Genomic DNA, 21,177 nt, shown 5'->3' on the forward strand with positions numbered 1-21,177 from the left:
ATTACACCAGCTGTGTGGGTGGAATTGTACTGTTCACCACATCCGTATGCAGTTATATGCCCCCAAAACAAATTGGAATTCCTCACTATACACTATGTTTTGCCTGTCTGTGGCAGTCCACATTGTTCTGGCTCAGCATCACTGAAGATTGAGTCGATGATGTCTCAGTGTTAACAGCAGTACATGACAAGGGTGCCTGGATATCATTTGTGGAACATCTGGCACCTTTACATCTGCTTTTATCATGAAGTGAGTCACTGTAGTATCCACGATTGCTTGCCCCACAATCCTTCAACCCTCTCATCGTCGTCTTTCGGGTTGCTCCAGACCCAGTATGTTGTGTGTGCCATCTCGTGGCCACTGCTCCCATCATCATCATCATCATCATCATCATCATCTGTTGGACCTCTACTTAATGATTGTCGACCTGACATATTGACCAACCTGCAGTTTTCATGCCAATGATTAGGTCCCTCTCAAACTGGCTGTACTGTGAGAAATGTAATTAACATGTCTACCTGGCATTCTGGGCCTACTAATGTCATCTCTGAGTTGGGATGAGATTGTAACATGTATTACTTGCCCACTATGTGCCATTTAAATAGGGCCCCTTGCCTAATTGCACTGTCACTGTGGACATTTTTACCATTCTTCTCTGGGTGAGCTATTTTCAGTGTTCCGCAGTTTATATTTCACAGCCAGCCATCACTTGCATAATGTGGGAGTACTGCCACTCCACGTTAATAAACTATTTTTTAAAAAGAATTTTGCCCTTATAAGCTATCTTTTGCCTGTGTAACTACCATAACAGTGTCTGCACATAAATTACTACTTTACCGCTATGATGGAAAACAGGATTGTTTTGTTTCTGTGTTTATAGCATCCAAAAATATCTTAATTTCACAGTAGTGCTCCATGTTTTCTTGATTTGTCTGAACTGATGTTCCTAAATGTGTGTTTTGATGTGGACTTTGTGTCTTAATAGTGAAAGAAACACCTTTTAGTCCAATGAGCGTATACTTTTTGCATTTATCAAACGCCTTTTTAAATTCAAAGCCAGTAACAGTTTCTAAATTAAACTCTTCTCAGCCTCCAATTTCTACATGCATATGAAACAAACTGCATCCAACAGTGTTACAACCAGTTTATGTTCCTGGCCTTGAGGCCAAGATGTTTCCACGCACTCCACTAAAACAAAATACTCTAACAGTTGCCTCTGCTCATCACTCAAAACACCACCACTTTGGTGGTACAATGCATGGAAGGAAACTGATTTAACAATTCTGATTCTATAGTATTTTCCTGTCAGTTGTTTTTCCAGTCCTCTATTAGAGTGGAAAGCAATCTATAATTTAAAATCAAAGTTGTGTTATTTAAAAATGTAATGGAAGATCCTAAGTGGAATACAAATATTAAAAGGAGAAAAGTAACTATTCACTACACAGATGAGTTGTTGATCAGTTGATACACACCTAAATAAGCACGAGTACACTGCTGAGGTCTCTGACATATCATGCTCTGCACTGCAGCTCAACTGGGATCAGGGAATTGTTTTGGTGTGAGCTGGTGAGAGGAGTGGTGGATGACAACTGAGAGGGAGATGTATCAAGAGACAGGATAGAAATGTGGCACTAGTGCACATGCCCTGGTGCAAGAAGGGGAGTTTTATTTGACACACAAGGAATTGGAGGAGTTGAATGGCGTAAGGGGATAGAAAAGAGCAAGAGGGAGATTAGAAACTGCTAAATGAAATGGGGGCAGAGAGAGACCTAGGTTTATGGGCACGGGTCAGTGAAGATTAAGGCCAGGAGGGACTGAAGGCTGTGTTGTAAGGGCAATTCCAATCTATTTAATTCAGAGAAGCTGCTGTTCAGGGAAAAGATCTGTGGCGTGTTGTTAAACAGCCACTGAAGTTGAGTATGTTCTGCTCGGCTGCATGCTCCAGCACTAGGTGGTCAACTCTGCTCTTGGCCATCAGTTGGTTGGGGATTAAGGGACTAAACAGCAAGGTCATCAGCCCCTTGATCCAGGAGTAGTTCATCCACAAGACATCCACCAAGTACATGTTCTGAGGATGAAAGTACGTATGAGCAGTAAGACAGAGGCATTGAAGGCAACACTGATGTCAGAGCTGAGAAAGAATTTACGGAGAAGTGTATGTATCAGGCTGGTACGTAAGTCAGAGCAGACAAGGGGTCTCCCAGAGACCATCCAATGGCAAGAAAAGCCGAACTCTACATCCTAATCCAACCAGCCTGATGAAGGGTGTAAAGTTACAGAGCAACGAATGCCTTCCAGTCAGCAGAGTCAGAATAGTAAAAGTGAGAAGGCAAAAAAATGGGCGATGGGAGTCATCCCACCTACTCCTGCCCCACTGTAGTCAAGACTTTAAACTCCCACCATTCAACAAAGACCTCTAAAACAGAAAGTAGGGTACAAAAACTACCATCCATGAATTGTCTGACAGCATTTGAGACAAAGAATTTTGAAGGCCACACTCAGCACTGAGGGCCTAAAGAAAGGGGCATTCCACCAGGATATAAGCAACTGTTTGTAAGGCACCACAAGTACAATGTTGGGGTGGCTCATTATGTAAAATGAAACTATGAACAATACAGGGGTAACATAGAATGGTGGATTCCTTTCACGGGGAACAAAGAAGAATGGCATGCAGCAGTAGTCTTCTTGATAGTGTGGAGATTGTTAGTGGGTGCAGTAGCTAACCACGTCATTCCATCTCTGAGTGAGCAAAGGTCTTATTTGCCATGCAAATCTGCACTTAGGATCAGCAAAGTAAATGGGGGGCGGCAGCGGCAGGTAATCGCCCCTCTAGCCAAAAATGGTTGGTCAGTTCATTCCCTCGTTCCCTGTGATACCCATATGACTTAGGACACACAAAGACAACTGAGCAAGAAGGTCTTAAATAGTAGAGACCAGCAGGTGAAAAGAGTAACCCACTACATATTAAGACCTGGCCACAGGAGACCTGTTTGATAAAGCGGAGGGCTCTGTTAACAGCTATCAGCTCAGCTGTGAAGACACTAAATGTTCCCGGCAACAAATTGCGTTCCTCACAGACACAGACACAGACAAGCATATTGTGTCTTATCCACAATTTTAGAGCAGACAGTGTAAAAGATGGGAGCACAGAAACTCCTGAAGAACAGAGTATAAGAGATGGGGGTGACATGCTTTATAACATAGAAAAATATCTATCCTAATTTATGGCTTGGGCACCAATCAAAGGAGGCATGCAAGGAAACTTGGGGAGCAAATTCCAGGGAGGTGAGGTGGAGATTCTGGCAAAGAGTTGCAAGGCGCAATCCTACTGGTAATACCACGAGGGCAAGTATCAGGAGGTGATGCCCCTCGTATGCGATAGGAATGAGATTGTTGGATGAGGAGGAAATAGTCAAATGGTGACCGCATAGGAAACAAGAAGTTGATACCATCGGAACTAAAGAGGTAAGGACACAGCTTCAGCAAGGAGAATGTATACAGTGCTAGTCTGGAAGGCACCAATGGCCAAACTCCATGATGATGGGCTGGGTCTAAATTTCAAAGCAGAAAGCACTAGGAGATATAGGAGATATGGGCAAGAAAGCAGACAGCATTAACCTTCCATGTGAACTAGTCTTAAGTTGGTGAATATGGGCAGCCAAGTCAGTTTCTTATCAAAAAGGAGCCCCCCCCAAAAAAAAAAAAAAAAAAAAAAAAAAAAAAAAAAAAAAAAAAAAAAAAAAAAATAATATTTACTATGCAACAATTACAAGTGCTGGATACCCAAGTAGGGTTCCGAGTCAGGATGGAACATGGTATGGTGGCGAAACTATGACCCTTTTTTGCGGGAGAGAAGTGGAAACCATGGGAAAGAGTCCACACAGAGGCCCATCACATGACAGCTTGAAGCTGGCATTCAGCCAGGGCTACTGAGTGGGAACTGCAACAGATGCAAAAGTCATTGAAAGACAGCGAAGGGCTGACATACGACCTGATAGAGGTCACTAGCATTTAATGGTGATGAAGAGCGTGACATTCAGGCAGCACCATGTGGGATACCATTTTCTTCGACCTGTGGAGAGCTGACTAAAGTGCCAACTCTAACCTGGAGCAACCAACAAATTTGGTCATTCCACACACAACAGGATAATATCTATAGATACCAGACAGAGAATAATGTTAATCAATTTGTTTTCTATCAAGCTGATAATAAATTATAAGATAATATATTTTGAATAAAATCAACATGTGCACAATTAAGTTATCTGATGTCTGAAAATGACCATTTGCTGAAGTTTCATTCTATCATGTATATAATGTTAAGGATTTATGCCTTATTGTAACAAGAACACTGGATTTTGCATCACAACTCAATATATTCCCTTACCTGCTCGTAATCATGACCAATGAATGTATGGTCAGGGAAGGGTGAAAAGTCTTTAATCACCCATTTGTCAGTACTCTTGTCCTTTTTCTTATACAATATTGAAAACCATACCACAGATTAACGCACACAGTCATAATGCTCCTGCTCATTCTTGTTACACACTTCGACAGCAGTGTTCCAAGTGGACGGAAAGTTATATTTCTGAATACAATGTCATGAGTGTGAACAGCATTGTTTACATTGATTTCAAACAGTTTTTGGAAAAGGGAGTATCTGGAGTACCATAAAACTCAGCACTAAATAAAAAATGACACCAATCTGTCTTTATTTAGGTGCCTAAACACCCTGAAGGGTATGAAACAGTATATTACAGAGCAGCTTATTTACGATTCTCTTGTGACTTATAGTTGTTTACTTAAGAATGTCATTTTCTTTTACAAACAAAAAGTGGCTAGTAAACAGCAAAAGACACTATCTTTCATCATATATCTACTCAACAACTACACTCCCAACAAATCGGTGAATGTGGAGCATCGGAAACTTGTATGAAATGCAATACTTATTTACATGGCAAATTAGACCCCAACTGTAGCTGAGGGGGGAGGGGGGGGACCACACATATTTGAATGATAAACATCAGAAGCAATAGAAGGTCCCCCCCCCCCCCCCACACACACACACAAAAGAAACCAATTCCACAATTTTTGCTACATCTGAACCGTGAATGGCAAGAACCTTAAACACATTTGCTTCTGAAGCACAAGTTGCTACACTTACAAAAATGTTTGTGTCTTAGAAAGTCGAGTGAAATGTAAGAATGTGCAAATCTTAATAATCATGTGAAATTGTTGTGTGTCAAGGAAAGTGCCTATCATAATAACAGACAATAGAAATGTATGTTGCTCAAGCATGAAATGTGTGTTTATATTTTCTTGCTTCAGCAGAGTAAGCTGCAATTATACACACAGTCAATGTATCTTCATGAATAACTTGTAGCTTTGTCACTGATATCTTGTGAGATTTAAACTTAAGTGTTTATATTATTATTTCACCAGCTTTATAATGTGTACAGTATATGGAACAGCAGATAAATTCAAACCATCATATGCAACTGCCTCTTACACAGCGTGTCACAATTTTATATTACTGAGTGGGTTACAAATTCCCAACATGCTTGAAAAGAACAATGTGCCAAATTTGCAATAAATAGCGTTTTAAACAGCTTAAACTGAAATGATTTCCTTTACAAATTATGTCACTGAATTGGTGATTTTATGTTTATGTCACAATCTACCAATATTTTACGGATGCTTGGAATGCAAAAATGTAAGAACTACTTTGTTAATGAAGTAGAAAAAATAATTAAAAACAATCAGTCCAATGGCTGGCTTCTCACCACTAGGGGCACTAATGCCGTTCCCGTTATCTAATGGTAAAAATTTTCACAGCAGTGCGTGTAACGACTGGATATGGTGGATTGGCCGTACAATGAATGCCACTTGATGCAAACAATGAACAAATGTCACATTAAAGCAGTTTTAGTCCTAGGATAAACACTTTGAGGAACACACTCAAAGGAAATGTGATCCACCATGATAAAAACTGAACACTGCCTCCTGCTTAAATTATTACAAAATTGTCATTGTATGTACAGTAAGTGAAAGCGGCAGGACACACACACACACACACACACACACACACACACACACACACACACACACACACACACACAAAAGTTATTAGGAGCATATCAATATAGGACATAAGGAATTACACAGTTTAAAATGACTGTTGCCATAAAACAAAACTATTTACATACATTATTTATTTTATGATAAAAATGAAAATCTAATGAAATCAACATCGATGTCAACACAACTCTTTTTGTGAAATTTATATGAAGCTGGTAAATTGAAACGCAGCTCTGCTAGAACTTCAGCTTTCATGTTCCAGTTTGAGGCTTTATTTAGGATGTATTCTCTTGTTGAGGTTTTATGAAGAGAATAAACTGCCTCACTGGCTAATTTCACAGCCACTTCAAGAAACTTAACATCTACACCTTGATTGCGTTTTGTACCAAATGGTGGATTCATAACGACAACATCAAACACTTTGTCAAAACATAGTGGCAACCCATTAGTCACATCACACTGCACTACATCAACATTTGTAAGTTCAAGTTCTGATATGTTTTGCGAAAAAATACTTAAAGCATCAGTATCTATCTCAAATCCCACACACTGTGCTGCATCAAGCATTGCAGCACCTGCCGAAAGAACACCACATCCGCAGCCCAAATCTGCTACCAACTTCCCTGTTATGTCTCCATAACAAGACTGCATTGTATATAGCATACGGCTACCGATGTGTGGAGAGGTCGCATATTGCTCCAGCCACACCTTTGGCTTTTCAAAAATGTCAATATCTTGAAGCCAAGATTCAAGTTCTTTTAATTTCAAGCACGCCATTTTACAATAGTTTATCTACTTGTGAAAGCGAGGAAGCACTGGTAGTATAAGGTTGCCAAATAGTGAATCCTGAGTAATAAAGAAACCAAATGACATGGAATTGGCTTGCTGCATAGCAACTCTCTGTGATGGAGAAAGCATATGGGCTTCAGCTGACATCGACGATGGCTAGAACAGAAAGAAAAGTTATCAGAGCTAAAGAATGTGAAGATCAAATATTTTTTAGCTAGCAAGTGTCTCAGGAAACTAGTGGCTCTTAACTTTTACTATAAGTTTGAATTACATATTTCAATTCTGCATCCATCAAACAGCAAAAATGTTAATCCATTTCTGTCTTCACAAGACACTAAGAATAATTCCAGTACAGTACTATGTGTTTTAAGTTAGATGTTTATTACTAACATTTGTTACTCCGACAGGTAGAGCACTGATTGAAGAGGAGTTAAGAGTAGGCGCCACACCTTGCTTCAAAAGCATCTGTTTCTTTAACTGGATTTCTTCAAGTATCTTCCTGCTTGCAAGATCTAAAAACATACAAGTACAAATTATTTTGATCATTATCAATGTTGAATAATGAACAAATTTCATACAGTATTAACTGTCTTATGAAAGTGGATTGGACTGATTGGTTAAGGGACCAAAACACTGGAAGAGTAACGTACCATAACCATTGGGTGGCAGAAAATAACCTCGCTGAAAATAACTGGAGGTCCACTGGGCTTGACAAATGGGGCTAGGTACACCTTCCACATCCAAACAGTGAACACCCCTGTCATTTTAAAAGGTTGGTAATATAGCTGAATCACCCCACCTGGGTGCCAACAAAATTCAGTGTTTGACTTTCAGATAAGCAACATTGTCTGACAAAATGTAAAACAAATTTCTACTGGATGTCACTTGCTAAATTTGCAGATAATGAGCCCACTGGCTTCATAGTTCACCTTACTGCAGTAAGGTGGGACAGCTTATTTAAGATCATACAAATGGGTCATTCTATTGTTGCGGACATGGCATCAGCACGGATTCCGAGTGGGACATTCTGTATGAAGGCATCCATGCAAATGTAGGATCTTTTACAGTACATAGCTTGCTGATGTTTGCTACAGCATACCACTCACTATGCCATGGCACTGGTATGTAATGGAATAGGGTCACCCTAAGCCAGGGCTGGTACCTTTATTTCCAAGGTGTCGTCTTTGGTGCTCTCCTTGACAAAATCATATGTGGTAACATGTTCAGGTATTTCAACATGGCTGAGGGTGCAGGGAGAAACGATTGGCCTTCTGGTGTTTTGAGTGAACAGTGGGTGTCATGGATAACATTAACTTACAGCTTTTAACTTCTCAAAGAGCCAGTCCAAAATTACAAAAGTCTAATGTGAGCAGCTGCTGATATACTGCAAAGCTGGCATAATGGCTACTAGTTCTGTATCAAAGACACTACATTCCTGTGATAGGGAGTGCTATTCACTGCTGCCTGTGTGTGTCAAGGCATAGACATTTTGGCCATCAATACAATGACAACCCTCAGTGTAGATAATTTCTTAACTCTGTTTTTTCACATAATGGCTGAGGAAAAATATAGGACTTTAATAATAAATTGCAGTGGTTGAGCAATGTCATTACTAGGCCTGATAAGATGTTGTGAAACATAAATAGTATTTAAATGAGTGAGAAAGATATTGGGAATAAAACTGGCTCTCCCAATGAGAAAAGAATGGCACAGTTTTCGCAATTTCTTCCAACACCCAGCTTATTAGTGCTGGACTGACAACCAAAAACTGTAACAGGCACTACAAACACAAGAGATAAGCAGTTGGATTCTCAGTTATTGAGCAAGTGTCCTGTGGACAAAAGATTATAAAATACAAACAAAAGCAAAAATTTCATAAAATTGCTTGTAGTTTCCAAACAGCAACAATGCTTACCCTTGTATATATTTCAATAATACATTGTTAGGCCTACATGTTATTTTTCAACACACTGCCCATAGCTTTCTTTCTGTTCAAATGCTCTTAGTTTGATTATGGTGATTGGCTGCATTCCCTCATTTTCTGTTGTTTCATCCTAGAATTTCCAGTATAGTAGCATCAACATTTTTATTCTTGTAATTAAGCAGTTCTGCAAGTTTACACAAAACCCATTTCCAGCTTCCATCCTTTCACTCATACTCTCAGATTATCATCACTGAATGAAAGTACTGAAGCATGCAACACCTTTCAGAGACTTGTTAGCAGTCATAGCCATATGACATTAAAACCTACGAATTTAACATTATTATATACTTTGCTTTCATTACAGTTAGTCCAAATGGTGTACCCTTTGTTTTCATTACTTCAGGCATAATCCGTATCACTTCAGGCAAGGGGTTACCTTCATAGGCTCGAATGTCATTGAATTTAGGAGCAAGTAAGAAAGATATATTTTTTTTGTTTTCTCCAAAAAAAATTCCTGCCCTGAGATACAGGCCTCCAAAGATGACACTGCAAACACCATTTTGAAGATGCAAATTTCCAAATTTTTATTAAAGATAATTTCTTTATGATTACAATGGATACTCTGTTTGGACATATATGTCAAAGTTCTTTTACTGTCACCTTTTGAATTTTTTTTAATTTACAGGATTTTTTAAAACAAAATGCCCGTTCAAAGTTAGATTTTCTTCTGTTGATTAGCACCTTGTAGTTTTATATTCTCTGTGAAGGAGAGCTTCCACTTTTACCTTGGACAGGTTTTATTTTTAAAAAATCTTTTTTTTCATTTCCAAGGGTAATGTATGTATTCACTAAAGTTGTTTCTTACTAATTTCCTTGTTACAATGTTTATTTCTGTTGTCTTTGTTGCAGTTATTTCTTTTCACTTTCATTGTTGCAGTTATTTCTTACACTTTGTTGTAGTTTCTTGCCAGTGTCTTTGTTGTGGTTGTTCATAGCAGGTTTCTGTATTCTAATTGTTCAGCGCTAATTTGCTTCCTGAAGAGGCTTATAAGAAATCTGAGACCATCCAGTCAGTTGTGTGTTTTTGTGAGGAATTTGCCAGTTGACACAGTTGCAGTTTGTTTTGGGAGAAAGACTGTTTGAAATGTTTTCTGACAGGGGCCACAGGAGAGTGAAGTGTGCTGACTATTTGAATATCCATAAAAGAGTGATACATAAGATAAAAAAACACAGACTGTTAGGTTGGGAAGAAGCGTTCTCATTTGAAGACACTCTTTCAAGGTGAAGATGTTTCCAGTGACGACTTTTTGTGTTCTAAATCTTTTGACTGAATAACAATGATAGTATCTGAACATCGTGAAGCCTCCCATGTTGCAGGTGAAGATTTTGCACCAATAAATAACATGAATCAGTCAACTGCAGAGGTAGGTGTCAGGCCTGTTAAGAAACCATGGGCAGTGAAGTCAAGTCATAAGCTCTATACATCAAGAAAACAAAGAAATTACTGAAGCTACAGATGAATACACTACGGCAAAGCTGACCACACTCTTTAAAGTAGGAATTCCATCTTCAGAAGAAAATGAACCAAAGCACTCTTACACCTCTTGCCAGGAGTTTTTCCACAAATGTCAATTCAGTTGTTTAATAGTGTGCATCCTACTGTAAAAAAAGGTGCAAGTTTTAACTAATATTCCAGAGACATTTTCAAAGAAAACAATTTTGAACCACATTCCATCAGTATCAAAGTGCATGGTAGACAAATCAAGAAATGTGAGGCCTGTAAAAGGAGTCTTTGGAACACCGGATCCTTATGTTCATCCTGTAGGAGCATACCAAGTATAAATAGTGCAGTCATCTTATCTGGAAGATAAATGGTACTGTTCTTACCAGAGTGCCAACAAAAAAGACACTAAACAGTAACAGTTGAAGGTCAAAACGTTGCGAAAGTGAGGAGGTACACGACTCGCAGTATTAAAGAAACTTTTGCAGTTTATAAGAGCAACTATACAACTTCACATATTGGAAGATCAACATTTTATGCACTACGACCTAAGTAGGTAGTTCCATACCCACCTAGAGATGTCTATTTATGTTTGTACTGCACGAATTTTGAACTTTGTGTGGTAACTTTGAAGAACTTACTGGAGCACGTGACATACAACACCTTGGTTGGGCGTGTTAAGTCATTAGTAGTCTGTGACGTAAAGCAAGTGACTTCTTTGTTTCAAGAATGCGGTGACTGCCCTGGAAAGGGAGGACTGTCTTTACAGATACTTGGCCTGGAAGACATAGCAGATAACTCTGCAGAAATTACATATGCGACATGGGAGGAAAATAAACTAATTAAGAAAACAAACTGTTGCCTTTGACAATTTCACTGATGAACTTGGTAAATAGTCAGTGAAAGCAGTAACACACCAGCATCTGAAGAAATTGCAACAACACATTGCAGAAGTAAAAGGGTGTGTACAGGCTGAAGAACTAGCCTATGTTTAGTGCTTCACTGTGAATTTGCTGAGAACTGGTCTGTAGTTCTCCCACAAGAAGTACAAAGCTATCATTGGAGTAATGACCAGGTTTCAATTTTTACAGGAGTGACATTTTCACAAGACCACAAGTGTTGCAATTATAAGTGATGACACAGGACGTGACTCAGCACATGCTTTGCTAGCAATGCACAAAATCCAACTGCAAACAGGGGCAGAGAAGATGATCATTATTTCTGATGGTGCTCCCAGTCATTTTAAAAATCGTTACCAGCTGTTTGAATTGAGTAATTTGCTTGTGCCAACTGACTGGGTATACAGTGCTACTGGTCACAGGAAGGGGCCTTGTGGTAGTGTGGAAGGCCTGCTGAAGCACCATGCTACAAAACAATCTTTCCAGACCAAATACAGCTGTGCTTCAGAATGCTGAGGATTTTTTGAGAGTCTTGAAATCTTACACATCCACAGCCCTCACTCTTTTGTCCAAAGAGGAAATCTAAGAATTCCATGGGCAGAAAAAAGAAGAATGGTCCAACCAAAGTACTCCTGTGACAGGAATTCAGAAGACACATTTTTGGATTAAAACTGATGGGCAAACTCATATTGCACGCACTTTAAAGAGCAAGAAAGAAGCACTTTAAAGAGCAAGAAAGAAGAAATTTTGTTCGTTCGGCCAACACCTCAGAAACAGCAGGATAATATTCAGATTCACAACCTGCGAAGGGGGATATTTGTGGGGTGCGTGTATGATGATGATTGGTGGATTGCAGAGATTATAGACACCAATTGTGAGTTAAATGAAATTGTAGTGAATTTTATGCTACCACATAGACCAGCTGCTGGATATAGGTTTCCAGCTGAAGGACAGCAACAACGCCGTCAGTGCTCACTTCCCGTTCACAATGTTTGGAAGATTTTTAGTGCTCCAGTTCCTATTGGTTCAACAGGAAGGCATCACTTTATACCAAATGAAGATACTGAAGCAATGGAACACACTTTTAGTTCATTGACTGGCTAATTCTGGTGCAAAACAGAGTGCACAGAAGTTGTATAAATTGAAACCTTTAAGTCTTTGGACCTTTCACACATATTTCGGGACCATTTAAAATGCTTGAAAAATGAGTCTCTTCCTCATCTTTCAAAACTATAATTATGTTAAATAATGTTTGATTTTTATGAGCCTGTTGTGTAATAATGTGGTAATAAAACAGATTTTATGTATCACAAAAATTTCAATTGTTTATAAAGCCTGTTCAACCAAAATATGAAAGCTCTCCTTTTCAGGGAATGTGGAACTATAGGCCTATGGTACTAATCAAAAGGGGAAAAAATAATAAAAAAATAATTTAAAAAATCAATATTTTATGGACTGGCATTTCTGAAACAAAATTTTTTCATAAATTATAAGAAGTTCAGAATGCTGTTGTAAAAGCACTTTGACAGATTAGCCCAAATGGAGGATTTCTTTGTAATCATAAAGCAATTACCTTTCAAATAACAAAAAACCAATAAAATATCTAGAACTGTTTCAGAGAAAGCAAAAAAGTGTTCCTTATTTAGTTCTTCATTTTAACGTATGCTAAATTCAATAACATCCGAGACTATGAAGGTAAGATTTTTCCTACCATGCCTGAATTGAAATGGACTATGCCTTCAGATTTCCATAGGTGCACTTCTATTTCTTGCAAAAATTTCAATATCTTCATGTGCACATATCTGTATGGATTTTATCGTAATTTAGTCTGTGGTTTGTGTTAAACTGAATCTCATTTCATTGTAGCAATAAAATTATGTGGTAAAGGGACAAGAACTGTGGAGAACTGGTACAGGGAATGATTGATGTCATTTATATAGGAGGGTATGATATGGGTAATATGCTGAAAGTGTTGGTCTACAAGATTAGACATTCTCTCAACAGGGGTACAATGACCGGACACAATGGGCATGCTGGGTGGTTGGTTTTATGGACTTTAGAAAGCATGTAGAAGGTAGGAGCGCAGGGGGAGTTCTGCATAGAGCTTAAGAATTAGAGGAGAGTCTCAATATCCTGTTGGATTTGGGTCACTGTGGCAGGATTTGTAGGTGGAGCAATCTAACAATTGGCTAAGTCCCTCTGTCAGTTGATCCCTGCAGGTCAAAACCACAGAGGCTGAGCCTTTGTCAGCAGGTAGGGTTATGTTTTTATGTGGTGGATTATGATTCATTCTGTAGATGTAAGGTTGGTTTCCATGTTAAGGGATTTGGAAAATGATGGTGAGGCAAGGTTTGGGATTAGTAAATTCTTCAATGTTCATAGGGGTGAGTTGAAGGGCAGTGGGATGCATCATGGTTGACTGGAGGAGTGAACTGAGTCAGACAGGGCTCAACATTGGCATTAGGTTGAGTGACAAGAGTTGGCATCAAAAAAGTGTTCCACTGTACGGATTGAGGAGGAGAGAAAATGTTAAACAATTCCAGTGTGACTGACTTTGAGAATGTGGCAAAAGACAAGGCCCCTGGAAAGGACCAATACTTTTGTGGGACTAAATGGCTTTTAGAGCAAAGCTTCACAACAGTGTTTAGGGACTGTTTAGGTTGGATTCTGTATGGCGGTGTAAGGTAGCTTGTGAGAGTGGTAAACAGCATAGGTCTGTGAGGCAGGGTTGTCAGCTATGAGGGGATATGAGGAAAGTTCTGAGGCTGTTTTAGCGGTGGTGGATAGTAGTTTCAGTGAGAGACATGAGATGCAGTAATTTGGGGCTGCAGAGAAGGAGAATTTTATGGCTGGAGAGGAGGCATTGGAAGGATGTTTGGGCCCGATTTACATGGTCTTGTGGAACAAGGTTAATGAGGGCTATGGACTGGCAAAATTTAGACAAATAGAGGTCATTATGAAAATTGGTTGCAGCCAGAGATGCTTAATTTGATTGGAGGGGGGGGGGGGGGGGGGGAAGAGATTCCATGAGCTCGGCAACAACTTGTGAACAGTATGTGGGGTTGGGTTCTGCCTACGGATAAGGAAACTTTTCTGTTTTTGTTCAGAAGGAAGGAACAAGGATCCATGCTGGAGGATAAAAAAAAGCGTAAAAACAAAAATTACATAAAAATGAATGGGGACAAGCTCAAAAATACGTGGGAAAAACACAAAAAGGCAGGACAGATGAAGTATGGGTGAAAAAGATGAAACCTGAGGGAGTAAGGCCAATAGGGAAATGTGAAAACAAACAATGCTACAAATCACTGTCACAAGAAGAGCTCTCAAATTGGTGTTTACAGTCATCAAGTAATTGAGCGTCATTTGTAAATTGTTTTCTTAATGCTCCAAGTGACAAAACTGATCTGAGGCACCTCTAATTGGTTGAAAATCACATTTTCAGGGATATTTTTGTACTCTTTACCCTTTTTCCACTTCTATACAAATGATATTTGATGTTGTATTCAAACGACAGGACTCTTACGAGCCAACTTTTCTCTTTTTTTTATGCCTAGATATAATGATAGAGTTTTATGATATTTTGGTGTATGTTTTCTTTTCCATGTCTCAGTTATGAGTTCATGTAGTATTAGTCAGTTTTATAAGTTCAGATACTACTATATCTTTCACCTGGTGCGCAATAGTTTATCAATCTACATGCTTTTCTAGAACTGAAATCTGGTATAGGCAAACTTTCTTTTTATCTTATCATTTAGTTATTCCTCTGTATTAGAAATGTTTGTGTCCAGGTTGGAATATCAACAACTATGAATTAATTAACACAGTTTCTACGCTAGAACCTGGAAGAGATACTAGCTTAAAAGTGGTGGAATATGGAGTATTACAGTGTCTTGGTTTGTTCTGAATACACAATATCAAAAGATACAAGGGTTGCTGTTGTGGTCTTCTGTCCAAAGACTGGTTTGATGCAGCTATTCATGCTCCTCTATCCTGTGCAAGCATCTTCATCTCCATCCAACTACTGCACCTTACAACCTTCTGAATCTGCTTACTGTATTCATCTGTCAAGTCTCCCTCTATGATTTTTAGCCCCCCCCCCCTCCTCCCACACATTTCCATCCAATATTAAGGTGATCCCTTAATGTGTCCTATCAACTGATTCCATCTTCTAGTCACACTGTGCCACAAATTTCTTTTCTCTCCAGTTCTATTCAGTACCTCCTCATTAGTTAGGTGCTCTACCCAACTAACCTTCAGCTGTTTCTGTAGCACCACATCTCATAAACTTCTATTCTCTTGTCTACACTGTAATGTCAGTGTTTCACTTACATATTTGGCGACAGTCCTCACAAATACTTTCAGAAAGACTTCATAACAAATCAATATTCAATGTTAACAAATTTCTCTTCTTGAGAAATGGTTTTCTTGCAAATGCTAATGTACACTCTACTATAGTCATCATCAGTTATTTTAATGTCCATATAGCAAAACTAATGTGCTACTTGAAGTGTCTCATTTCCCAATCTAATCCCCTCAGCATCACCTGATTCAATTTGACTACAGTCCATTTTCCTTGATTTTCTTCTGCTGATATACATTTTATATCCACCTTTCAAGACACTGTCTATTCCAGCAAACTGCTGTTCAAAGTCCTTTGCTATCAATGACAGAATTACATTATTGGCAAACCTGAAAGTTTTTATTTGTTCTCCCTGAACATTAATTCCTTCTCCAAATTGTACTTTGGTTTCCTCAATGTACACACTGAACAACATTGGGGACAGGCTACAACCCTGTCTCACTCCCTTCTCGATTATTGTTTCCTTTCCACACCCCTCGACTCCTAACTGCAGTCTTGTTTCTGCACAAATTATAAATAGTCTTTCGTTCCCTGTATTTTACCACCTTCAGAATTTCAAAGAGTTTGCCAGTCAATATTGTCAAATGCTTTCTCTACATCTACAAATGCTATAAACTTAGGTTTGGCTTTCCTTAACCTATCACCTAAGATAAGTCATAGGGTCAGTAATGCTTCACATGTTCCTACATTTCTCTGAAATCCAAACTGATCTTACCATAGGTTGGCTTCTACCTGTTTTTCTGTAAAGAATTTGTGCAACTGTGACTTATCAAACTGATAGTTTGGTAATATTTACACCTATTAGCACCTGCTTTCTTTGGAATTGGAATTACTAAACTCTTGTATGAAGTCTGAGGGTGTTTCCCGTATCATATCTTACACTCCAGATGGAAGAGTTGGCACGGCTGGCTCCCCCAAGGCCGTCAGTAGTTCTAATGGAATGCCATCTACTCCTGGGGCCTTTATTTTATTTAGGTCTTTCAGTGCTCTATCACATTCTACTTTTAGTATCATGGCTCCCATCTCCTCTTCACCTATGTCCTCTTCCATTTCGATAATATTGCCTGCAAGTTCATCTACCTTGTAAAGACCCTCTATACACTTCTTCCAGCTTTCTCCTTTTCATTCTTTGCTTAGGACTTGTTTTCAGTCCAAGCTCTTGATATTCATACAGGTGGTTCTCTTTTATACAAATGTCTCCATTTTCCAATAGGTGCCATTTATCTAACCTTAGTGATGTACGCTTCTACGTCCTTACATTTGTCCACTGGCCATTCCTGCTTAGCCATTTTGCACTCACTGTCAATCTAATTTTTTAGACATTTGTATTCCTTTTGCTGCTTCATTTGTTGCATTTTTATATTTTCACCTTTCATCAATTAAACATCTCCTGTGTCATCCAAGGATTTTGACAAGGCCTTGTCTTTTTACCTGTTTGGTCCTCTGCTGCCTTCACTATTTCATCTCTTAAAGGTACCCATTCCTCTTCTACTGTTTTCCTTTCCCCTGTTCTAGCCTGTAGTTGCCCAATGCTCTCTCTTAAACTAAGAACAATGTTGGAAAACAGATTGCTACTTACCGTAAAGAAGAGACCTTACGTTGCAGATAGGCACAATTAAAAGACACATCCATAAAGCTTTCGGTCATGGCCTTCAACTGCATTCCAACCCAGCTGCCGGAGTTGGTGGTCACGTGTGCTTGCCAGTGAGTATAGATGGTGTAAGTTTCATTTTGCTGAAGAAGGCTGTGGCCAAAAGCTTTATTCAAGTGTCTCAATTGTGCCTTTCCGCAACATGACATGTCTTCTTTACAGTAATTAGCAATCTATCTTTTCCTATACTGATGATAGTCACAACACTAGTCCTTTTAAGTTATCAAGGCCCCTCTGCTAAATATCCTCCTATTTTGCAATTCCTTTAGTTTTAATCTACAGTTCATAACCAATAAATTGTGGTCAGAGTCCACACCTGCCCCTGGAAATGCCTTACAACTTCAAAGTTGGTTCCAAAATCTGACTTACCATTATGTAATCAATATGAAATCTTCCAATGTCTCCAGGTCTCTTCCACATTTACAGCCTTCTTTCATGATTCTTAAACGAAGTGCCAGCGATGATTAAACTGTTCCTACTCTATACAAAATTCTACCTGGCAGCTTCCTCTTTCATTCCTTTCCCCTATTTTACATTCACCTACTGTTTTTCCTTTTCTTCCTTTTCCTACCATCAAATTAGAGTCCTCCCATTACATCATATACATTTATTTCCTCTCTTCATCATCTGCAGAGGTGGTTGGCACAAACTTTTGCTGTTGTGATAGGTGCAGGCTTTGTCTCCCTCTTGGCTATAATAATGTTTTCACAAAGTTGTTTCTCAGTAGCTTACCCATGTTACTATTTTGTTATTCATTATTAAACCTACTCCTGCATTACCCCTATTTGATTTTATATTTACAACCTGAATTCATCTAACCAGAAGTCCCATTCCTCCTGCCATCAACTTCACTAATTCCTAAAATATGTAACTTCAGCTTACACATTTCCGTTTTTAATTTTTGTAACCTATCAGCCCAGTTAAGGGATCTAACATCCCACGTTCCGATACATATGCCAGTCCCCCCCCCCCCCCAATGATGACATCCTCCTGATTAGTCCTGCCCTAAGATCTGAATGGGGGACTACTTTACCTCTGGACTATTTTACCATTAAGGATGCCATTATGAGAAGAGCTGCATGCCCTGAGGAATAATTATGGCTATAGATTCCCCTTGCTTTCAGCCTTTTGCAGTACCAGCACAGCAAGGCCATTTTGCTTCATGTTATAAGGCTAGATCATTCAATCATGCAGACTGTTGCTCCTGCAACAACTGAAAAGGCTGCATCCCCTCTTCAGGAACCACACATTTGTCTGGCCTATCAACAGATAAGCCTCCTATGTGGCTGCACCTATGGTATGGCTATCTGTAGGCCTACTACACATGCACACAAGCAACCCAACCAACAGCAACATCCAACGTATATCGTTCGTGGGGGTGATATAATTTTAAATGTATCATTAACATTACTCATAACTGCTTAAATATCAATATGATCAGTTATCAATATGAACTGCAGCAACACATTAGTTCCATTACCTTGGCCGGCAACACTAAAATATCAAGATAAAGCTAATATTAATTATATCTTATCCCATTATAAAGTGCCGAGGAAAATATACACGAACTATGGTTGTAAATGCTTATGATACAAGGAGTTACCCATGGTTGAACTGTACAGAATGGGCTATCCATACAAGAAAAACTCTTCCCAACACATACAACACTTCAAGCAAGTTTGAAACATTGCAAATATTAATTTTGAATCACTATTTTCTAATATGGATCTTTACCAATATGGCACACTGATTCTCACAAAGGAAATCCTATATTAACTAAGAATCCAGTAAAGTTTTGAGTGCTTTCTAAGTAAGCCCTACTACACTAGTAGCACAATCTGATAAAAAACATTCCAACTACGGAGCTGATGGTAAAGATGTTCTGTTCAAAAAGTCTCAATGGTGATATGGGGTGCCTCAGTGTTTCCTCAGACTTCACCGATTGTTGCAGTCATTAAGTTATGATTACATTTGGTTAATTGACAATGGAATGAATTTCTCACTTTTGAGGTGGATGATTCCCTAACGTATCTAATTCTGCAGAGCAAATGTGTGATTGTTCAGTTATTTCGTGCGAGCACTCTGATTTTGTTTGGTAATTAACATTTCTTTCCTATTTACCAACGTTAAAGTTCCTAATGCTCATAAACTAATGTAGGTTATAAGAAAACATCAGTCCACTTTTACACTGTCTTACTAACACATTCTTCATCCTATTACAAACAAACAAACAAAAAAAAAAACTGTCCGCACATTATTAAAATTATGAGTTACGTTCAACTGGCATTTATTGACATCCTGATATCTGCATTACCTTGTCGAGGATTTATTTGCTGGAACGACATGTCTACGTTACGCAATTATTGCACTACGCATCTCACGCGCTTAACTTCCACTCTGAACAGTGTACTATATGACTGAATGTCCTGTGTAATGTAAATACAAGGTTGCTATATGTAAATACTGCACAGAGAATACTCAAATATGACCTATGGTACCAAAGATGCACTTTATTTTCGCGGAAATACAATTTGAAATCCCCTTAATATTATGTATTCCAACAAAGCATTTTACTTCAGCCGGACAGTAATAATCCAGTAATAAAACATGAACAAGAGCATAACATCAAAATAAAACGTTATTTGCTATGAAAATGCAGCAGTTACTGCAATGAAAAATAAAATTTTCTATTGTTACAGAAAATAAATTCCCGTTACGGATCTATAATCATAACGAGCGTTGTGCACAATTTTCTCTAGATCGCCAAAAGATATTCTTAATTGCAGTTCTATCGAAAAACTACTCGCTCCTTTCAGGGTTGGTGAGTAACGCGTACTTGTAACGACGTTACTACCAACAGTTAGCTTTAAGCTTTTAAAGGTAAACTGTAGCTAAGTTACTCTCACCGGTAACGACTAGTGTTGCCAACTTAGTGGATTTTCCACTAAAACTGGTGGTTTCTACCTTCCTTTTAGTGGCGAAATATTGATTCTAGTGGCTGGTGGATCTTATAGTTTCAGTTACTGAAAATGCGATCTCTCAACCAATAAGCTATTTATATGTTTCGAAATACGTTATTTTTACTTTATTTGATTTCAGGAGTATTTAACTTTTACTGCGAAGACAACACTGATGCGTAACGATGTGGCATCGAACCAACCATCGCACTCGATAGGCTACATGCGGGGATTCCCTGCAGAATGAACAGTATTTAGTAGCACATAGTTATAGTTCATTTCACGAGCGAAGGCGGCTTGTGCAGATGTAGGGAGTACAGCATCTGGTTTCAAACAATGGGTGCTCACTTATTTCTTTGCCGCTTCGAATAACCACTGAACGCTTGGTGGCTCAGACAGGGTGCGTCACGTCAGACGTGCCGGAAAAGGAACTTGACTGTCGTCGTTCGTGGTATGCACTATACAAATGTGATTCTCTGTGAACGGTATTATTTCACGACTTGATACGTGTATAGCTATGCCGAAACCACAACATACGCAAAAGTTTCTGGATTCTTGGCTTGAAGACCCACATTTAAAAATTGGCATCAAGTTATTGAAAGTACTACAGATCAGGGAGTCAACTGCAATATTTGTGGTATAGTTTTTAGGAGTCACTATGGAGATGTGACGTCTCATGAGGTGTCAAAGAAGCCTCTACAAAATAAAAAGGTAAGCAACCTTTTTTCCAAATTGATTAACCATTCATTGATCTGTTTTACGTCTTTGACCACTCTTGGATTAAGTAAATTGCTGCAGATTGTAACTAAGCAACCTAAAATTACTTTTAAGTCAGAACCCATTGGGAATAGAAAAAAAGGAAGAAGCAAGACTTGTATTAAACACAGCCTTGCATACTAGTATACATAGGGTGACCAGATCAATTGTTTAAAAAGGAGAACAAACGGCTTCAAAAATGAGGACAAAGTAAGAAATAAGAGGAAAAATCAAACGGGTCAATTGCATATGTGGATACCAC

The 21,177-nt window shown here is 38.8% G+C and overlaps 2 protein-coding genes across 2 annotated transcripts; both read right to left on the reverse strand.

Annotated features, from left to right (window-relative positions):
- Positions 1 to 6,194: 6,194 nt before the first annotated feature.
- LOC124615653 (rRNA N6-adenosine-methyltransferase METTL5) lies at positions 6,195 to 6,855 on the reverse strand. The gene has a single exon (XM_047143668.1). The coding sequence runs from the start codon at positions 6,853 to 6,855 to the stop codon at positions 6,217 to 6,219; it is 639 nt and encodes a 212-aa protein (XP_046999624.1). The 3' UTR covers positions 6,195 to 6,216.
- LOC124615654 (SOSS complex subunit C homolog) lies at positions 6,821 to 19,645 on the reverse strand. Its single transcript, XM_047143669.1, has 3 exons — positions 19,517 to 19,645; positions 7,258 to 7,379; positions 6,821 to 7,023 (listed from the first exon to the last, which is right to left on the reverse strand). Exons 1-3 carry the CDS (start codon positions 19,545 to 19,547, stop codon positions 6,871 to 6,873), a joined length of 306 nt encoding a protein of 101 aa, XP_046999625.1. The 5' UTR covers positions 19,548 to 19,645; the 3' UTR covers positions 6,821 to 6,870.
- Positions 19,646 to 21,177: the final 1,532 nt, after the last annotated feature.

This window comes from Schistocerca americana, chromosome 5 (assembly GCF_021461395.2).
Source record: "Schistocerca americana isolate TAMUIC-IGC-003095 chromosome 5, iqSchAmer2.1, whole genome shotgun sequence".
Classification (NCBI taxonomy): Eukaryota; Metazoa; Arthropoda; class Insecta; order Orthoptera; family Acrididae; genus Schistocerca; species Schistocerca americana.

Coding starts and splice junctions, on each gene's coding strand:
- LOC124615654 (XM_047143669.1), bottom strand. CDS start 19,547: ATGTCGTTCCAGCAAATAAATCCTCGACAAG. Junction 7,380..19,516: donor GCAAATAAATCCTCGACAAG/GTAATGCAGATA, acceptor GTATGTTTTTAG/ATCTTGCAAGCAGGAAGATA. Junction 7,024..7,257: donor TACCTGTCGGAGTAACAAAT/GTTAGTAATAAA, acceptor TTTCTGTTCTAG/CCATCGTCGATGTCAGCTGA.
- LOC124615653 (XM_047143668.1), bottom strand. CDS start 6,855: ATGGCGTGCTTGAAATTAAAAGAACTTGAATCTTGGCTTCAAGATATT.